The sequence below is a fragment of the Drosophila nasuta genome, chromosome X (genome assembly GCF_023558535.2).
Source record: "Drosophila nasuta strain 15112-1781.00 chromosome X, ASM2355853v1, whole genome shotgun sequence".
Taxonomy (NCBI): Eukaryota; Metazoa; Arthropoda; class Insecta; order Diptera; family Drosophilidae; genus Drosophila; species Drosophila nasuta.
In genome coordinates, this window is record NC_083459.1 from 10764148 (window position 1) to 10785959 (window position 21812).

At 35.3% G+C, this 21812-nt stretch overlaps 1 protein-coding gene across 6 annotated transcripts in view; it reads right to left on the reverse strand.

Annotated features, from left to right (window-relative positions):
• Positions 1 to 2710: 2710 nt before the first annotated feature.
• Positions 2711 to 21812, reverse strand: part of LOC132797072 (solute carrier family 41 member 2) — a 39397-nt gene continuing 20295 nt past the window's right edge. For 4 of the 6 annotated variants that reach the window (XM_060808533.1, XM_060808535.1, XM_060808534.1 and 1 more), the window contains exons 2-9: positions 11316 to 12791; positions 8790 to 9142; positions 6212 to 6536; positions 5725 to 5871; positions 5498 to 5645; positions 3893 to 4098; positions 3673 to 3821; positions 2711 to 3117 (exon numbers count right to left, since the gene is read on the reverse strand). In XM_060808533.1, the coding sequence (XP_060664516.1) occupies positions 2914 to 3117; positions 3673 to 3821; positions 3893 to 4098; positions 5498 to 5645; positions 5725 to 5871; positions 6212 to 6536; positions 8790 to 9142; positions 11316 to 11826 (2043 nt within the window). In that variant the 5' untranslated portion in view covers positions 11827 to 12791 and the 3' untranslated portion in view covers positions 2711 to 2913. The remainder of the gene's footprint in view (positions 3118 to 3672; positions 3822 to 3892; positions 4099 to 5497; positions 5646 to 5724; positions 5872 to 6211; positions 6537 to 8789; positions 9143 to 11315; positions 12792 to 21812) is intronic. The other 2 variants (XM_060808537.1, XM_060808536.1) reach the window with 1 other exon arrangement.

The following is a 21812-nucleotide window of genomic DNA, read 5'->3' on the forward strand; positions in this document are numbered from 1 at the left end:
TTTGAAATATGGCGTCGGTAGCAGCCAGTGTGACCTTAAGTGCGATTTTAAAATATACCACCTAAGATAAAAAAATATACCAATTATAGATATACCAGTATAAGAGATACTATAAATATGCAAAAATTCACAATATTATGTTTAAATATATGTGGTATATAAAAATACATATATGCATACACTCTTAAAACTCAGCTGATTTCAAATTTCGTGCATCGAAAATAACCACAAGCGCGCGGAACCGAATTTAGTTCATTTTGAAACCAATGATCAAGTTCCCAAATGAACTGAACGTATCAGTGATGCTTTTTTCCGAAAAATATTCCAAAATCCGTTATTTTTTCAATTTTGAAAATTAATTAATTGTAATTTATAAAACATAAAACATTAATACACTAAAACTTCCCTTAGTGGAAATTAGGCAGACCTTTCGAATGTAAATAAATTTTATTGTGATTGTTAATAACTGCATCTAGTCAAATTTAACAAACTAACACTATTAAAATATTGGTAAGTTATAAGCAAACTTATTATGTTGTTGTTGTGTGAAAATGAATGTCCACATTTGCAAAATCTTAGTTTGTACGTGAGTGCAAGTGAGTGCAGTCTATTGTTAAAGAAGCCATTCGTTCATCATGTCTCTCACACAGACGCACTTATTATATATGTACATGCATATGTACATATTAGAGTAGATGCTGCTAGTAAGAGAGCAAAAGAGAGTGAGTGCAAGAGCTCTCCTTATTTTGTTTGAGTGGTGGACATCCCAATTTCCTTTTTTCCTTTATTCTGCAAATGCTCATATAGTATAAGAAGATAACAAGGAAAGTAAAAGATATTAAATTCAATTTAATAGAGCTAGCAGTTTGCTGATAAAATAAAATAATTATAACTATGTTTGCAAATTTCAAACATATACATATCAACAATTTTCAACTCCCAAGTCTCTTGTATTTAAATTTTCTCTTAGTATCTGCAGTTCAAAGGTTAACTTTTAGTTTATGTCAACTAGTGCAATTGAATTTAATTATTCTCAACGATATTGACGTGACAGCTGGGAATATCATTAGCAAGCTCTTCAGCTGGTTCGCTCGCAGGCGAATTGTCGCGTTGAAGTCCCTCGCGCTGCCTCTCGACAATATCAGGACTCCAGATTTGGCACAACATATCTTTCATGCAGCTACGTATATATGTTAAATGGGGGCCAGCCAATTTGCCATCCTCCTTCCGCTCCAGGCACATAAAATTTCCGCTGGAAGAGCCCTGGAAGTTCTTGCTGCAGTCCTTGTGCGCCATCTTTGGAATTTTGTTTATGGAATTTAAAACCAAAAACAAAGAGACGTTAAAATTTAGTAGCTCTAATCATAGAGGATTAACACTGCGCTTGCTAGATCACACAGTTGGAGAATTTTAGATATGTCCCTGGAATTTTCAAATTCTATGTGCTAAAAAAGCAAAAGTCACGACAATTCTTTGTTTATTCCAACATTTTAATTAATTGTAATTATTGTTTCTTGTGTTACACAATAATCATGCTATGTTTATGAATTACATTTATTTATTATAATTATTGTTATTTTTATTTTTATAATTAAATATCGATCACATTTCCTTTCAGAACGTCTCATCATTCCCTGTTCGCTTCACATAACGCACAAACAATATAATTATTATTACATACATTATTACTGCTTTTTTTCTTTTCTTTTCATATACTTCATTTATCCATTACGTACAAATACACAAATAATCTTCAACTTAAATTATTTTTTACAATTATGATAAACAAAAATTCACACACTTTCGCTTTTTATTTTTGAAAATTTGCGGCAATAATAAATACGTATGTTTATTTATGGTTGTGTTTTTCAATTTTGGGAGGTGCGTATATCAAAAAAAAAAAAAGATATTGAAAAAAATATACGTAATACTACAGTTTAAGGAAAAAAAAAAACATAATATAAAATTATAAAGCCAAATTTGCAAAAATCAAATCTGCGCTAATACTATATTTTATTTATATATTATTAAAATTATGTATGCCATAATTATAATTAATTATGGATTAAATTAATCATAGTTTAGCTGCTTAAATAAGGTGTAAGCCGCACACAAAACAAAAAAATAATAATAATAATAATAAAGAAAGGAAAAGGATATGGAAAGGGGGGGGAAAAAAGGGTTAACAGAAGAACAAAATCCGGTATTGTTTTGCTTGTTTTGTTTGTTGTTGCTGTTGTTAGTTATACTATTTTCATGCACTTGGCTGCCCTTTGTTGTCGAGCTTATTTTAAATGTGTATAATATTGTCCTAAAAGCCTTAAAAAAATATTACGCATCGCCATGTCCAGGACATAGGCATAGACACCTCCAGACCTATTTTTTGCAAATTTATAATAGACTCGTACATAATATCTGGGTGGAGCAAAAGGAACACAAGCAAAAGCCATGTGAAAGCTACGTAAAAGGTTTTTTTTGTTAGTTATTTTTTTTTTTGCATCATCATCATAATCATTCTCCTCGTTTCAGTTTAAACATTCGAAATATTTTGAAAATATTTGCATAAATATATGTGTGTGTTGTGTGTGTGTGTGTGTGAGGTTTTGGTGTCTTGCTTTAGTGTGTTTGTGTATGTGTGTGTGGGTGTATGTGTATGTGTGTGCATAGATACGTAGTAGAGTTTCTATGTTTGAATTTAGGTACATTACAGTTCTTTGTATTGTTTGTTGTGGTTCTTGTTGTAGTAGAGTCTGCATTAGTAGTGGTTGTTGTTGTGTTGTTGTTGTTGTGTTGTGTTGTTATCGTGCTAACTAAGAGAGTGGGCGTGCCATCAAAAGCGATGCCAGCCAGATCCCACACAGCTATGTTTTTTATCGTACAGAGTAGAACGCGAGTAGTGAAGAAGTCGTCGCTCTAGTTGGGCGCATTCAATGTATCCATATTGGAGCCATATTGCATGCCGACCGACATCGTAAAGAGCCACGCGACAGCCAACAGACTGCTGCCCAACAGATCGCCCAGCGCCGTCAGATATGGTATGGCCGAGTTATCCGGATCGATCTTCCACTTCCACATGGCATGCACTATGATATGCGCAATATACAGCAACAGCATGACCTGCAAGCGAAGAGAACAGCATTTAATATTGGGTATTCCCACAGTACAGGAAGAAAAACAAGTCAGAAACAATGAGGTTTTATTTTATAAATATACCAAATTATATACCACAAAATATAATAAAATATACCGAATGAAATATTTGGTACCAGATTGTCAGGTACCAGATTGTCAGTCAAAGCAGCTAAGATCCGATTTTAGTAGGCGTAATTTGCTATACAAAAGTTTTTCTTAAATAACACCTACAATTTTTATCCGATCGTCCTATGTCTATAATGAAATTCGACTCTTAATAATTAAGCTTGTTGTCGAATTGAGGAGGCGGAAGTGGGCGTGACAAAAATTTGATTTGCGTGCAAACCTAACAAATGCTGTCGAAAAAAATGATAGCGCTTTCTCTTATAGTCTCTAAGCTCTAGGTGTTCATACGGGCAGACGGATATGGCTATATCGTATCGGCTGATCAAGCACATACATACTTTAGGGGGTCGGAAATGACTTGCAAATGAATAATACCCTTCTATTCTACAAAAGTACAAAAAGAGTGACACTAACCTGCACCAAACTGGCGACAAGATATGATAGCATAAACACCCACGTCACTGTTGTCGCGTTCATGTTGATGTAGTCAGCCACAAAGATGAAGAGCACATTGCCAGGTATTGACATGGCAATCAGAATGCGAGCCGTCTTTGCATAAGGAACTGTTGAAAGAGAATATATAATTATAGACTTAAGTATTGAGAACTATTCGTAGTTATATGCAAGTACTTACCGCCTTTGAACAGTGCTCGCCAAGGCCACTCGACGACCTTTGTGTGCGGTGGTATAATGCCAATTATTGAGCTCTGATGCAGCATCGTCGATATCTTGCTGGCCTGCACCGACACCAGATTGCCGCCAATGCCATTAATGATCGGCTGAAAGACGACAAAACCATTGAACACCTCCACAGCGGCATCGAGTACCAGACCGCCAAGACTGCAAAACAAAAGAAGTAGATCACAAGTTGAATTAAATGAAATGATAAAGTACAACTCAAGTGTAGATCACAAGTTAAACTTAAATGAAAATGAAATCTGTAAGTTTAAATGCCGAAAATAAATGAAAAACTTAAAGAGTAAGTGCAGATCAGAAAGTGGATTTATAGAAATGGAAAACTACAAATGAAGTGTAGATCATATGTTGATTTAAAAGAAATGGCAAACTACAGAACAAGTGTTGATCACAACTCAAGTGGAGATCACAAGTTAAAGTTAAAAGAAAATGAAAACTGTAAGTTTAAATGCCGAAAATAAATGAAAAACTTAAAGAGTAAGTGCAGATCAGAAAGTGGATTTATAGAAATGGAAAACTACAAATGAAGTGTAGATCATATGTTGATTTAAAAGAAGTGGCAAACTACAGAACAAGTGTTGATCACAAGTTCGATTAAAAAGAAATGATAAAGTACAACTCATGTGAAGGCGAAAAGTTGAATTAAAAAGAAATGAAAAACTTTAAATTTAAATGTCGATTATAAGTTGGATTAAACGAAATGAAAAACTGTAAGGTTAAGTGTAGATCACAAGATGAAGATGAAGATGAAGAAAACATAAATTACGAAAATTCACTAGTTGAATTAAAAGAAATGGAAAAGTACAACTCAAGTGGAGATCACAAGTTGAATTAAATGAAAATGAAAACTGTAAGTTTAAATGCCGAAAATAAATGAAAAACTTAAAGGGTAAGTGTAGATCAGAAAGTGGATTTATAGAAATGGAAAACTACAAATGAAGTGTAGATCATATGTTGATTTAAAAGAAATGGCAAACTACAGAACAAGTGTTGATCACAAGTTGGATTAAAAAGAAATGATAAAGTACAACTCATGTGAAAGCGAAAAGTTGAATTAAAAATAAATGAAAAACTGTAAGGTTAAGTGTAGATCACAAGATGAAGATGAAGAAAACAAAAATTACGAAAATTCACTAGTTGAATTAAAAGAAATGGAAAAGTACAACTCAAGTGGAGATCACAAGTTGAATTATAAAGAAACGAAAAACTGTAAATAAGTATGTATTTCAAGTGTCCGTCAAGTCAAGGACAAGCGTTAAACAACATCGTATTGGTGTTTTATAAATAGATATCGGTGGCAAAGTACTATAATAATCAATCAATCTCATCGAATATCGAATATATACATTGCCAAATTTAGCACAACTTATGCCCGTTGGACATGAATTGGCACAAAACTGTCTCTGTTTTTGTGATTATTGGTTAGAAATTAGAAGTGCAAATCACACACAAATTGTGCTTGTCATTCGGCCCAATTCAAGTGGCTGTCCGAGTGGCAAATCAAAGTTCGCAGATGATGATGATGATGATGATGATGACATACCCGCTGATGCAGAGCGCTGAGAGCACTGGAACCCAGCCGCTCTTCAGCACCGGCCGCGTATATTCGTTCTTCAGCACAATGACGACCCACATGGGCAGCAGCACCAGATAGCAGGTGACCACAATGAAAGTGATCCACAGATGGGTTTCTGCAACGTGTGTAAAGAGAGTGTAAAGAATGAATGTAGAATATTTGAAGCTTCTTTTGCCGTCGTCTGGTTAACGTACTTATGTGCTCGTAGAGCAGCGAGGCAATGAACGACAGCAAACTGATCGAGACGACATCACCGATGGAGGCAGCTAACGGCGTGGCCAGATTATCCGGATTCAGGCGATACTTTTGCGAGAACAGTATCACAGCGACCAGCACGAAATCTGTAGCAATGAAATAGACGAAAAACTGTTTACTAAGCTATTTAATATTATAATATTTATAACCTAATAATATTTATTTTCAAATACAACTATTTAGTTTGCATTTTCAAGTGAAGCGAAAACATGCTCGAAACTTACAACTGGTTTGTGTCTATGCTAAGCACTTGTTGAACTACATGCTATGGTTTGTGTCTTAACTACAAATTAGGCGAGTTATTCACTATTTATTATTTTAAATAGTTATCTCTAATCATTTCACATTTAAATGCCCTGCACTCTTAAATTTAGTGAAATATTGACATACATAATAAATACAGATTTCTATATCTTGTTGACTCACCTAGCACAAAACACGATGAGGTGGCCGTAAACATGGCCGAGGCGGTCAAGAGCATTGCGTTCTCAAAGTAGAAGCTGCCGGTCATCGCAGCGCCAACGCTCATGGCAAACATGGCCACCAGAAAGGAGGCAACTGTGGCCTGCACCTGCACCAGCGCAATGTTGCCCACAATCATTCGCACCACATTCGAACGCGACGTCATATTGCCCAAATTGACTTGTGTGGAGAGACGCGAGGCGAGGCACATGTCCAGATTACCCTTCAGACCGAGCAGCGCCGGCACCAGAATGAACAGTTCACTCACATTCTTGAAGACATACCATTTCTGTGAACGATCACAAAAAACACCAACGAAATTAGTTCTCGACTCTTAAAAGTTACAAAATTATCACACAATTACTAAACAAGTAAGAAAGCAGCAGTCGAGTGTACTCGACTGTGAGATACCCGTTACCCATTGTGAATAAAAGCCGGTATTATTTGTAAAATATACTGAATTGATATACCACAAAAATATTTTTAAAAAAATATACTCTCTTTTTTTTTGTATATTTATAGAGTAATATTTTAAAAATAAATTATGGAGTACAAAGTATACCACCCAAAACAACTAAGACCCCTATTAAGTAAGTCTTTTTCCTCATACTTCTACAGGTGGGCGTGGCGAAGTTGTTTAACAATCTTGATCTGCGTGCAAGCATACAAATTTATCTCTTATAGTCTATGAGATTTAGATGCTCATACAGCCGGACAGACAGACAGACGGAGGGACAGACAATCAGGCATGGGAGAGACTATATCATCGGGTGTTGACGCTGATCAAGAATATATATACTTTATAGGATCGGAGATGCCTGCTTCTGCCTGTTACATACACAAATTTATAATGCCCTTCTACTCTATGGGTAACGGGTATAAAATATATAGAATAGTATAGCAATCAATATACTAGGTTGCGATTTATGGCTGGGTAGTAAATAGAAGGAGGAGCAGATAGTGGCGTCACCATTGACAGCGAGTTGCTAGCTGGGCTGCTTCACATTTCGATCTGATATTTTGAGGATGATTACTGGTTATAGGCGGGCTTGGGCCGCCCTTAACTGCCTTGAGACCAGAATTTATGATCAATTAGCAGTCACATAAATATTTCAAATGTGCTGAAAACAATCTTCTTTTTTTTAGTGTGCCAAAAATACGATTCTTTTGTCTCGACTTTTAATTTATTTCCGCCCAAATTACTACCGAAACGAATTATATTTAAAATTTTATTGGTTACTAAAATGTTGCACTTGCAAGTTGTAGAGAAATGTTGTTCTCACTTATTTTTAAAGTCTGTGCGCAGTTGCTAAGCGAATGCAAATTTCAATTACTTTAAGGAAGATCTTTAACTTAAATCACAATTCTAAATTCATTTCGAGTTGTAGAAAAAGTCTTTTGTTCAGCAAATACAAGCTGTGACTAGCATTAAATACGTAAAATAATTATAAAATTTAGTTCTCAGTATTAAGTGTAATTAAAATTAATTTTCTACTATTAATTGTAATGTAATAAAGTTTTAAATGTTTGCCACATTTTCAATGTGACCTTCTTAGTTCAAAAGTTGAAATATTTTTCTAACCATTTTATTAAAAACAAGTAAAAAAAGTCGAGTGTGCTCGACTGCGAGATACCCACTATTCATTTTGAATAATAGCAAAAAAGTTCGATATTATACTTAAAATCAACTAAATAATATACCTCGAAAATACAAAAATATACCAAAGGTCATATTTGGTATTTTAGAAAAATATACCAGATTGTTAAAAAATGCAGCTAAGACCTCAAAAGTTTTTCTTAAATTAATGATTTAAGGACAATTTTCAATTTGTTGAATATTTAATTTCGTTTCGATGACGATTTATCTACTCGTATTTGTGTTTGACTATCGTAATTGAATTGATTAGTATCTGCAAATGGGTTGGCGATAAAGTCAAGAGTAATGGTCAATTAAGTGACGTTTGTGGCTGGCGACAATGCGGAGCGCACTGCAAGTGATTTGATAATTGAATGCAATAATTAAATGCGGCACTTAAATTAAAGTTGATGTACATTTTAGAACACAGCTGGCAAAAGCTGGTCTATGGACTGTGGTTAGTGGGTGTCGTGTCTGCGTCTGCGTCTGTGTTTTCCTTTGTTTTCTTTTTGATATCGAGTCGAGTTTTTCACAGACAGCGACGAGACGGAGATGGAGACGGAGACTATATAAAGTGCCTTTTGTTGTGTGTAACTTTAATGAGTCGCCGCGACTGTTATTAGATTTTACAATTTAATTTGCGTGTCATTTTAAATTTTTTTTATCTATCATCTTTGCATTTGCGCAATGTCAATGAAACAATTTATGAGATTTATCAGCTGTTTTTTTTTCGTTTTTTTTTTTTTGTGTTCTGACTAGACTTTAGCAACAACGAATCAACGATCGCAGCGAGTCCATCAACCCATTTGTTTTGAATGGACAGCCAATTAGTTGGCTAATCAGCAGAATGGACTTAATCGGTAGTATAATATTTAGTATTTGTTTGTGGATTATATAGTACATTACCTCGACGCGACCGAGCACAATGCCCGCTCCGATGGTGCCAATGCCAGCGAGAAAGAACGGTATCGATACCTGCAGCAGGATCGTTGTCCATTTCTCCTGTTTGATGCCTGGGCGATTCAGTGCCAACTTCTCCTCGGAGCTGCCATTGATGCCCGCAATGCTGCACGCATCGGCGGGTATCGCTCCACCTGGTCCGCCACCTGGTCCATTGCCACCTGGTCCGCTGCCTCCACCGCCGCCGCCGCCCGCCGCACCAGGATCCGGTTCAGAGGATGCTATGGACGTCGTGATGATTGAGCTTAGTGAACCAGTTGTCGAATGTGGAAGGCCGGACAACTTCTCATTGTCGGGATCTAAGAGAGAGTCACAAAGAGAACGAGAGAGGAGAGGGGGAAAAAGAGGGAGTTGGCGTTAGTTGAGCTTCGCTTCTATCCACAATTAATTGCAGCGCGTATTTCAGCCTAAATAAAAAAATATGTATATACGTATAGAAAGAGATGGAAATATCAAAGTGTGCGTGTATGTATGTGTGTGTGTGTGTGTTTGTTTGAGTGTGTCGCATGCAACTAAAGTCAAGAGCATTGTGCAATTAGCAAGACAATTAATTAACATCACTATAAATGATGAGTATTACTTCTGAGCACCCCACGAAAAAAAAACAAAAACAAAAAAAAACGAGGGGCTACGACTTGAATTCTTTCTGTACTCGACTTCTTCTTACTGCTTACTCTTGTTGTTCTTGTTGTTGTTGTTCGTTACGTTTTTTGATTCTTTAGTTCTCTCTGTACTCGTCGTCGTCTTCTTCTTCTTCTTACGTTTTTTGCCCAAACACGTTTGCGCTGACAAGCGAATAGAACATTTGTTGTTTTTGTTTTTGCCTTATTGTTGTGCGTCTGTCTCTGTGAATTTTTGTTGTGCCAACTTCATAAATTACAAATCGTTCGTCCATAAAAACAGCAACAACAACAACAACAATAACAGCGTCGAGACAGACAAAGAGCATGCAATAATTAATAAACATTTTATATGTTTATCTCTTCCATAATAAACATGCATAATAATACGGAGTATTTGCGATTGTGCGATTATCAAATAAAAAAAAGGTAATCATAATCGTGAAAAAAATTAAATACGAATAAAAAAATCTGTCTGTCGCTATGTAGTTTTAATTGTTGCAAATTCTATGCCAAAGCTCAAGCGTAAATCATTTATGGCAACAACTGTAACTTTAAGTATAGTAATAATACTATAACTCTTGACATTCTATTTATATCGCATAGTTATTTATAGTGAATGTGAACAAATAATGTGAAAAACTTGCTGACATATGCTGTATACTTAATTAAATTGTAAATCAAGCAATGATTTTTTTTTTTTTTCATCTTGAAATATATTTTTAAACTGATTGTATTGTTATTTATGGCAAAGCTCAAGCGTAAATTATTTTGTTGTAAAATCTGTAACTTTTATTACATAATAATAATATAATTCATGACATTCTCAGGAATTATTGTCTTCTATTTTTGTAGCGTAGTTATTTATAATGAATGTGAACTTGCTGTAAGTCTAGTAATCACATCATAAAATTTATTTTTAAACTGATTGTTAAGATATACAATTATTTCATCAATTGTATTTGAATTAATATATATCAATGGATATTGAAAAGTAATTGATAATGATATTGGTAACGTATACGCAATTTCATTACTGTATTCATTTTCTGAATTAAACATAAGACTTCCCCCTATCAATATGAGTTTGTTGTATTGTGAGTGAGTAATTAATTGAATTATGAGTATGATTAGCAAATCGAAAATGAGGGAGCGTGATTTATTTAAAGTTACATTAGCTGATAATGTTGCGATCTCAAAAGCATCCAACAAAGTCAGACTGTTATATTTATGATGCCTGATAAAAGAGAATGGCTTTATGACCATTGTTTGAGCATATGAACATAATCGGATGATAGTCAAACTATAGACTAATTATTATGGCGAGGTTAATTTGAGCTCAGCAATACTCTAATAATAAATATAAAGTTAACAACTTGGCTTATAGATAAAGCCAAAAATAAAAAACGAGCGAAATTAAAAAATAGTGCGAAAAAGAGGAGAGAGAGAGAGAGAGAGAGAGATAAAAAGGAGAAGGCGAGTGAGTGAGAGTGAGAAGAATAAGATCAAGATAGGAGAAATAAAAGAAACATCAACGGGGCAACAGTTTGCACAGCACGACAATCGCAGCAGCATATCATTATCGTTATCGTAATCGTTATCGCTATCGCTAACGCTAACGCAACTGTTACTGCTCAGTTGTGTGGGGGAGGAGGATGTGGAGTGAGTGAGTGAGAGAACGCTACTAATACAACGAAATACTTGATGCTGCTGCTGCCTGCTGTTGCTGTTGTTACTGTTACAGTTTACAGTTACTGTTTGCCGTCTGTTGTTGTTGTTGTTGTTGTAGTTGTTGCTGCTATTGCGGCTGCTGATGGCAGCTGGCAACTGTCGGCGTCGTGTCGTCACTCACCGTTTCCATTATAGATGGTAAATAACTTGTATTTATCATCCAAAGCCGTGTCTAACGGCGTCGTTGTGGTCATTGTTGACAATTGTTGTTGGTACAGTGGTGGCGTGGCATATAATGAGGACGTTGATGATGTGTTGTTATTGTTGTTGGTGTTACTGTTGTTATTGTTGATCGTGTTAATATTGATGGTGGTGGAGGCGGGCGGAGGCGTTGCCAACACCCCATCATCGGGCCCAATCTCGGCGGCTTCATTGTGTGCGGCATAGGAGGAGAGGCGTCGCACATTCAGCGGTGATAGCGATGATTTCTGTCGCTGCTTCAGCTCATTTGGCGTTGCAATCGGGAGCTGGGAACTGGGACTGGAACTGGAACTTGGATTGGAAGGGGAACTTGGACTGGAACTGGATTGGTGGTGGCCTGCTGTATTCTGTGGTTCTTGTTTCTGCTGTGTGAGGTCGAGGTTGGTGAGGCTTGTGTTCTGCTCATCATTTCGCAGCGACATTTTTTGCATTGGTCAGTTGTGTGTGTGTGTATGTGTTTGTGTGTGTGTGTTTGTTTGTGGAATGACTTTAAGTGTGCCCAGCAGCTAAAGTTATGTGGCCAAAAATGCAGCTGTGTTTGCTTTCTTTGTTATGTGAGTATTCTCAGTTGCACAATGGAAATTCATTAAGTTAACTACAATCGTAACTAAACACTTGCTAAAAAAAAATATGTAATATGAACTAATCAAGGTGCAATAATTACAATATAGAATATATTTAATATTTGCGTATAACTATTAAGGTTTTTTTTTAGTTTTTTGTTTTTTTGCTTAATTATGCTGCATTAAGGTTTTGGCATATTTGCGTGTGCAAAAGTTGCGGTTTTTTTCTTTTTTTGCTTTGCTTTGCTTTTAAGGTTCTCAGTTTTGGAACTATCACTGAACAGAATCGAATATCGAATCGAAATCGAAATATATATATATCACACAATAATTGATTGACTTTTTCTATGCAAAAGTTGTAATATATAATAAATAAATTAAACAGTTACGATGAAAGTGAGTTGTTTTCTTGTATTTGTGTTTACGTTTTTTCTATTAGAATTATTATTATTTTATTTTTTGTTTGTTTTTGTTTTTGTTTTTTTTTTAAATAGTTTCTTTAAGGTTGATTAAGGAAAATGCGTGAAGAATATATAAATTGAATAAAAATGTTATTGAAAGAACCAAAGTCGTTTCGTTTACATTGTATGTGTTGGTTGGGGTTGGTGTAAGTGTGTGTGTGTGTGTGTGTGTGTGGGTGTATGCTGGTGTATAGTGTAGTGTAGTGTAGTGTGTGTGTGTGTGTGTAGTGTAGTGTAGAGTATTGAGTCCTGTGTCCAGTTCGTTGTTGTTGTGCGTCCTGTTCTTCGAGGCGGGTGGGGGAGATGGCGGGTTGAGTTGTTTGGGGGAGCAGAGAGGAGGACAGAGCTTTAGTCACCGGACCGTTGATATGGCTGCAAGCAACAACATAACGTTCATATTGTGTCGTTTTTCTTCTTCATCTTCATTGTATTTGCATTTCATGTTCTTGTATATTTGTGTATTTTACAGTTCATAATTATCAATGGAAATCAATGGAATAAAAACCAAATGCATTTGCAAAAAAAAGACAAAAGTATCAAATAAATAATGCTGTCATAAAACCAACACTACATTTTTGTTTGGTGTTCGTTTACATTAATACTATTTAACACTCGAAAGGTATTCTTTATAACAAAAAAAACAACATTAAGACTTTTAAAACAACATATTCTGTATAATCATTTCTAAATTTTCCATAACTAATCCAGTTTATTTTGTATTTGCATTTTTTGAGCTGCTCAAAAATCCTGCACTTCCGTCAATAAAAAAGAAAAGAGATAAGTTTTTTCTCTTTTATTTTTACAACACATAGTAAAAACTAAAACCGCAGTCGATTAATTTTTTGTGACGGCAATTTTATTTCTTTTATTTGTGTGCACGAGTATATTTCATATAATTTGTTTTGATTTGTTTTTGTGTTTTGATGTTTGTTTTTTTATTTGCTTTTTGTTGTTGTTGTTGTAGTTTTTTTTTTACCGACTGCTTGCAGGGACCTGTTTTTTCAACGAATCGAGTTTGCCGGCCCACGCATTTGCTATTTGCATTTGCATTAATGAAAACATTTAAACAGCGCATTGAAAAGCAACCAGTTTCGGCCATCCACAAAAAAAAAAGTGAGTAAAAATACAAAATGGTAAATGGTAAAAAAAGACAAAATAAAAACTGTGCTAAAGTGAAAAACATGCAGCTGCAATAGACGACGAAAACCTCCCATAGACCCAAAGCCAAGCCAGACAGACAGACCAACAAATTGAGGCGACAAGTGAGTCGACTCGCCTCCACTTAACTTCGCTTCGTCTCACTTCAGTCCACTCCACGCGACTCGATTGGACTCGAATCGAATCCGACTATCGACGACTATCGCTGGGCAATGGCAATGCAGCATTGGCAGCAAGCGTGTGGCGTTTTCAAGTTTATGGACTTTTGACAGGTTATCCGATTAGATTTCGGAGCGATCATTGTTCCGACTACTGCTGTTGCCGTTGCTACTGATGTTGCGACAGTTCAACAAAGGCCTGCTATTTATAGCACCTCAAGCTAGCTGGTCAGCAAATCTTTCAGCTTATCAAGGTAATCGGAAACTCGGTCACACGACACAACTCGACGATCGTCGCAAATCAACGGTTAATAAATCAATATACACACACACACACACACACAATGCGATTGCCAAATTAGAAAAAGTACATTTTAAGCCGCCGAAATGTCTCACAGACTCATCGAGCATGCTGTCATCACTTGTACACGACCACGCCCCCTTTCCACGACACATGTTTTGCCGAAAAAACAATCAAGTTTAAAGCCATAGTCTATCTAATTTTGGCACACATGTGAATTACTAGAATATTTAATGCTTGTTGATAATTAAATTAGAGTAAAACCAAATTTGCAAGTCATTTTAGCGTACTAAAAAACCCAGTGTTGCTGCCCCCATAAATATTCGTCTTCTGGTCACACCTAATAAAAGTGCTTTGCAAGTCGAGCACACTCAACTGTTTGTTACTCGCTCTCGCACATATTATTGTTCCATGGAAGCGCCATAAAAGTGCCGTGATTTCGACTAATTGTACTTTTTTTTGTTTTGTTTAAGGGCAACCATTAACGAAACAGCTGTAAAACTAATGAAATTTTTAGTATTGTTTAGTTTATTTTGGTTTTTTTTTTCTGCGAAGAGTTACAAACTATATATGTTTGTATATATGTACTAAATGAGTAATTCCGGGAGAACGCGACAAAAACAAATTCAATTTTATTTGAAATATGTTTATATATATTGAAATGTCATATAGGAATAAATATTACACTAATAAAGTAAAACTTTCTGTTTAAATTTCGCTTTTTCCGATTTGAAATATGTTTTTAGTGTATTAAAAAGTCATATTAATGTATAGGAATAAAAACTACAGTAATAAAACAAAAACTTTTTGTTCAGATTTCGTTGTTTTTCTGATTTCAAATAAGTTTTTAAGTATAGAAATGTCGTGTAATGTAAAAACTACAAAAACAAATCTTTCTGTTTAGCTTTTTCAAGCTTTTTTTATGCAAAAACTCTTAACTTTAGGGATATACTTAGTCCTCCATAAAGTGTTCTTGTAAACATTTGTACCAATTGATTAGCATACAATTTAAAGTACGATAAACAAGAGCACATTTCAAGAAATAAGTATATTTTAAATACAAAATACTTTTAGATGTTCGGTATGACATTGTGGGAATACCCCGGAATATATTTAGTATACGGAAGGGATGTAAGTAGTTGTGGAATCTAATCAGCGAATAGCTTAGCGACCTAATCGCTTTATTAATTTTGTTTTGTTGAAAAAAAAAAGTAAGAGCTTTAGCTCACAGGGGCGACATGTGCGAATTCCTGCACTAATTATTATTTATGCACTTAAGATTGTAAAAATATAAAAAAAAATAACCGTTTCCTCACAACTCGGAAGAAGTGTCAAGATATGAGGAGCAGCGGCACACAAGTTAGTCATCGAGCAGCGGTTTTCAATACCGTCGCAGGCCTCATGGAAAATCCAGCACCTTGAATGAAATCAAGTGGGTGGCAACATAACTGAAGTAGAACTTGGAAATACCCTATAATAAAGTGTGGCAACGATAAGCGAACGAAAACACACACACTCAATTCCACGCACTTTCCATAAGGTGAGAAGAGCTGTTGGGTATGGGGATGATAAGTGTTCGGGTTCGGGTTCGAGTGTGATAAGTGTATCGAGCCATGAGCTTTTTGTCTGTCTGCCGATATGAATATATATACAACACACGTAGTAGTACTTCGATCTTGAACTTTAACTATGCATGCTAAGGTATTAGGCAAAGAAATTATGGACAATAGACTGCACGATTCCAAGAAGTGCGCACTAAATGCCACAATAACAACCGATTGGAGGAGGATGATAGCAAATATTTCCAATATATGTGAAATTCAAGTGCCTGATTTACGAACTGGAAAATCTTGGCTTTTCGCTTATCGCTCAAGCCGTTGCCAACATTAAGTGACAGGGGAACACACACACATTCATTCAATCAGACAGGCTCGAGATGATGATGGGTTGTACTTTTGTATTTGCTGTCGTGATGATATCGCTGTGATAAGATTCGACAACTTGTTGTACTCAATTGCACCAACACACACACGAAAACAGATCAAGTATTTGTTATTATTGTTACACGCTGCTGTACACGACTTATTTACGTTAAGTTACGTTACGTATACGCCCCGCATCAAATGGGCTAGTCATTTCGTTAAAGACAGCTGAAACGACGACGACGACGTCGGGCAATTTGCCTAAATGATGGCAGTTTTAATGTCGCCACGTTCAAGTTCAAAGTCAACAGCTAGTAAACACGTTATTGGCTTATGCGACGGCAACAACAACAGTAACAACAACAACAACAACAAAAACAGTAGCTCAGCTTTTAGCTAACAAATTGGATGACAAAGAGAGTCAAACTGCCGATCGCGAGTAAATCAAACAAAGTAGTTGCCCATTGTCTCTAAGCTCTCGAAATGATCTCTGCTCTTAATTGAACTGTCACATAATTAAGTTGCGCTTTGCTTTTCGATACATTCCAATACGGAACACGAAATTGTGTAATTTATTCACCCGCAACAACAATTAAGCAAGCTTCCAAGTTAAGTGTGCTCGACTATGAAATACTCGCATTAAAGAAGACTCTTCTATTTCTCTTTGCCTCACTCACTTCTATTACCTTTTTACAAAAATATTCAAATACAATTCTACTATCTTTTTACAAAAATATTCAAATACAATTTTTATGTTTTTTTTTTTTCGTTTTCTCTGCTGCAGACAAAGTTCACCAGCAAGTTCCCCCCTTAATGGATTTGTTATGCGTTAATTGTTAATTGCTGCAATTAGTTAAATTTGTCAATTTATTATTTTATCTATTCAACATTTTGCTTTTCGGTCTTTTTGTGTGGCTTTTTGGTTTTTTGCTGTCGGTTTAATTGATTGTCAGTTGCACAATTCGATTATTCGATAAAAAAAAAAAAACAAAACACAACGAATATAAATAAGGATTAGCAACAGAGAGTTAATTACCCAGCAAATGATTTATGACATCAAAATATAAACAAATCAAAGATTATATCAGTTAAGACCCCGTCGTGATTATGCGAGTACTCAATAAACTATATGCGAGTACTCCAAAAAAAAAAAAAAAAAAATTATATACTTTACTTTTTATGAGTAGCCACGAATACATATTTATGGAAGCTCGTATGAGATTCGAAATTCAGTTGAGATTTGATCATTTTTCTAGCGTTTTGTTGGCTTTCAGCTTTTGAGTTTTTGTGGTTACGTCAATTGATAGGACGGCTAACAACCAATAGAAATTCAGTTGGCATTTGTGACATTTGTTGTTTAACACCTGCCTCGATAAGATTACAAATGATCGCAAAACTGGTAAAAATGGCAAACGCGCAGATCTCAGAGACTGACGCACAGGAGTCCGAAAACTTTACCCCCCTCTACACCACCACTCCAGTTGATAATGACAGAGGGTCATTATCAATGATCGCGCAAGACAAGGCACTACAAGTAATTTGCCACATTTTTTATTACCATATTTTTTGCAACAAATTCTTTGTCTTTGGCAGCTTCAAGTGGGTGAGCTCACAAGTTATCTATCTTCTATATATACAAGGTTGTTTGTGCCGATTGAATTACTCATGCATTCACCGAATGAACTATAACGGTAAGAGCTGGGAGGCTGCATTTTTAGCTGGTGCAGTAAGGCTGGGTTTTTAAAACTCCAAAGGTTTTGAAGTTCTGCTGTAGCATACCACAATTCTGTTATACCTTTTGTGAATTACTTGAATAAAATGAATAGTTTTGGAAAACTTTGGTAAGAGCTGAGAGGCTGTCTATTTTTGGCGCAATATGTTTTGGTCGAGCAATAAGACTGAGTTTGTAAAATTCAAAATTAACAAAGAGTTTGTTGTTCATTAACAAATTTAACAGAGTTGGAAAATTTTGGTAAGAGCTGAGAGGCTGAAATTTTTGGCACATTATATTTTCGCCGTGCAATAACGCTTGGTTTTCGAAAATCTCAATTTTAAAAAGGTTTTATTGCTCAGCTGTCGAAAAACACAGCTGTGTTATACTTTTTGTGAATACTATATAGTAAATGAATATTGTTTTAAAACTGTGATAAAAGCTAGAAGGCTTCAATTTTTCGTGCAATAAGGATTTTATAATAAACATTTTACTTTTTACTCATTAATAAAACATTGGTAAGAGCTGGGAGGTTGCATTTTTCATTAATATATTTTGGCTAGGCAAAAAATTAGGGTTTTCAAATTACTAAATTATTTAAGGATTTTAACTGTAACTTTTGAACTTTTTGTAAACATTAGATCTTGTTTACCAGAATTTCATTAAGAATATTAATAGTGTTGCAAACCGTGTCGAATAAAGGAGGCCTTAAAAGCACAGCGGGAGGCTGCAATTTGTAAGAGCAATAAAAGCTGATCGTAAATCAACAAACTATCATATTGATAGTAATAAATTTCGTTTTCGAGAGCACAGGCGAAGCTGCTTACTGCAATAAAAAGGACTTTGGGTATTCAATTTCCAGTTGCACTATAGATGAACTAGTGCTATAATAATTAAAGCCGAACTGGTTCTATTTATATTTGCCTCAAGTTCCTTTGCACTTGCACGTTATTTCTTGTTATAATAGCCCCTCGCTTGGCGCACTTGAACTGAACCGAGAACTGTTCCTGATATGATATGTGACAACTGTCGCCGCTTAATGGGCTGCCTGCCTCAGTCTCGTCGCTGGACTATCCCCAGGAAACCCGACGTTAATTCGCAAAACGTGAACGATATGTGCGCTGCCTGTTAATTTCTATTTATTTCCATTTATTGTGATTAAGTCGCCGTGCGCTCAACTCGTCTCGTCTTGTCTCGTCTTGTATTCCAAGCACTATTTTTGTGTGCAGCCATAAAGAGACACATGCTCGTATGAACGTCCAAGTTCCCAGGCTTTTAATTAAATGCTTTGGTTTTGGCATTCGAAATGTTTCTGTTTCTGTTTCAGTTGAGAGTGCCGTCGTCTGTCTCTTGCACTAATTTGTAAGCGACGCGCAATCAAACATTTAATACTTATTAGTTTTTGAATTATCCACAATTGGACAAATTAAAAGAAACGCCTAACGCTGGCCATAATAATACTACAACTAGCAGATACTCTTTACTCTACTCTACAAAAAGTGCAATGTCAATCACTGATATGCTACGCTTTTTATCACACAAAAGTTGCAGCTCATTATTGCGGCTATTACACGGATGAAGTAATCGCCTAACTGTTGCATTCTGTTTCAATTATCTAACGTTCACGTTCACAGACGCGAGTCTGCCTACTATTAATAGTAAGTAGATGTATTTCACTCACTCACTCACTATATCAGTTAGTCATCTATGCGCAGCTCACGAGCTGTCTGGGCGAACATGTCGGCTACGTAACATTTCATTTCATTGAGATAAAGCAGTAAAACAAAAAAAAAAACGAAAACCTGCACATATGCAAATTAAAGAGACCAAACACGTGAAACACAGCCAGCATGTGGATGCCTCTCTTCGTCTCTCTCTCCGTTCCTCTCTGCGCTCCATCAGCTGTTGCATATGGAGAGGCGCGATGGAGACCCAAATGAATTTGAATATGCATTCGCATTCGTATTGCACATTTGCATTTTTCGATGTAAACGAACTTTGATTGCAAAGTGTTGAACAAATTGCTTTCAAATCGAAATCAAATCAAATCTGATAATTGCCTACAGATATCCGAATATCCGAGTGTCACATCTGTTGCTGTGGGATAGACCTCAACTCAACTCAACTCAACTCCACTTAAGTGTTTGCTAATTGAATACATCTATTTGCATAGACAAACATAAGATATCTTATGTCCATATTATTCTTAACGCCATCGACACAATCAGCTTTTCTATTGAAGAAAGATTGTTTGCTTATTTCATTCTTATTCACTTAACTTTATTGCAATTTATTTGGCAACAAGTTATTTGTCTTCTCTTAGTTCTTTTTTTTTATATATAAGATATGCTTATATTTATTCATTATATTATTTTGAGCAAACGTTTTTTTTTTTCTTTTGCCCAAAACGTTGTCGTTTCCTATGACGCAGGTGAAACTGCGCTCAATCATTTTGAATACGTCTTTTGATTCAAGTTTATTTTGTCCATAAAGTGTCTAGCAACATTTTAATGAATGAGTCCGAGAATGCGAGAGCGAAACAGAGAAACAGAAAGAGAGAGAGAGCGAGACTGCGGAGATTATATTAATTTTATTGACCAAATAAAGAAAATAAACAATTAATTTTTGGGTGTCGTTCGTTGACGACGTCATCGAGAGAAGAAAACGAATCAAACAAAAAAAAGTGTCAAATGCAACAAAATTCAGGTGAAAAGCAAACTGGAAATGTGGTCGAAAGTCATTCAACTACAAGTTCATAAAAAAATGGTAATAAAATCAAATAAAAATATAAAAAACATACAATTGAAGACGCGCGTCAGTTGGAATACAAAGTGAAATTAGAGATTCTACTTAAACTGATCTGAATCTTTAAATATAAAACACAAAGTTCTTTAGCAGTTGAATTATTAATCGTTGCTAATCAGTGGATAATGATGCAATCTACTCATAAATTTACTAGCAAAGAAAACAACAAAAATAAATATAAAAACTGCTTCGATTGCAGAGTCATCTCTTTGTCAAAAACATTGATAAAACAACCGAAACGATAGAAGACTCTTTTTTGTTAATACCTGGGTATTATAGGTTTGTGTCGAACGGAAGTGATAGAAGAAGACAGATATATATTTATATACATATTTTACATATTACATATTTTTATATTACATATTTTTATTTTTACATATTTTATTTTTGTATATTGATATACCAAATCTAGCGTTCGGTATATTTTACTACTTTTTTCTTAGGGTCTTAGTTGCTCTGGCTGTCAATATTTACTACTTTGTGGCATATTGCGAATATAGATGTATATCGATATACCAAATATAACGTTTGGTATATTTAAATTTTTTTTTTTAGTTGTAGTTTAGTGATTAATGGTATATTATTAATATATTACTATATCAATATATCAAACATAGGCTTCGGTATAACTCAGTTGTTTTCCTTTTGGTCTTAATTGGTCAGGCTGATAATCTAATATATTTAGTATATTTTGGATAGAGTACTATATTGATATACCAAATATAGCAGTCGGTATATTTCACTATATATTCCTTAGGGTCATAGTTGCTCTGGCTGACTATCTAGTATATTTAGTACTATATATATACTATATCGATATACCAAATATAGCCTTTAGTACATATTTAGAATATGGTTTCATCGAAAGTGTAGCTTTTTAACTGTTAGTATTTTATCGCGATTACTATTTGATATGAGAATGTGCTGTGTTGGCGTAAAGAGGAATAATCCTAAAATCAAGTGCAGCTGAGGTGGGAAGCTGCTCATTAGCAGCACGCAGCACGGTTCAACAAAACAAAAGAAAAATTAAAGTAAAATAATAATGAGAAATTGTGCACAAAGCAAATAGTTGAGGTATCTTTCGAGTCGAGTTGAGTTGGCCCAGTTTTACTGAGGATCTTGAAAGACAAATAACAGTTGCACTTAGACGACGACGACGACAACGACAACTTGAAAGGCGTATAACAAAGTGTGTTATGACACAGGGCCACCACAAGTGGCGATTGGCCATTGAGACTATCCATAGAACTTGAGTAATTAGGCAATTCGAGGCAATAATATAACTACACAACAAATAACAAATAACAACAGTTATGGCGCAACGGGCGACCCCAACGA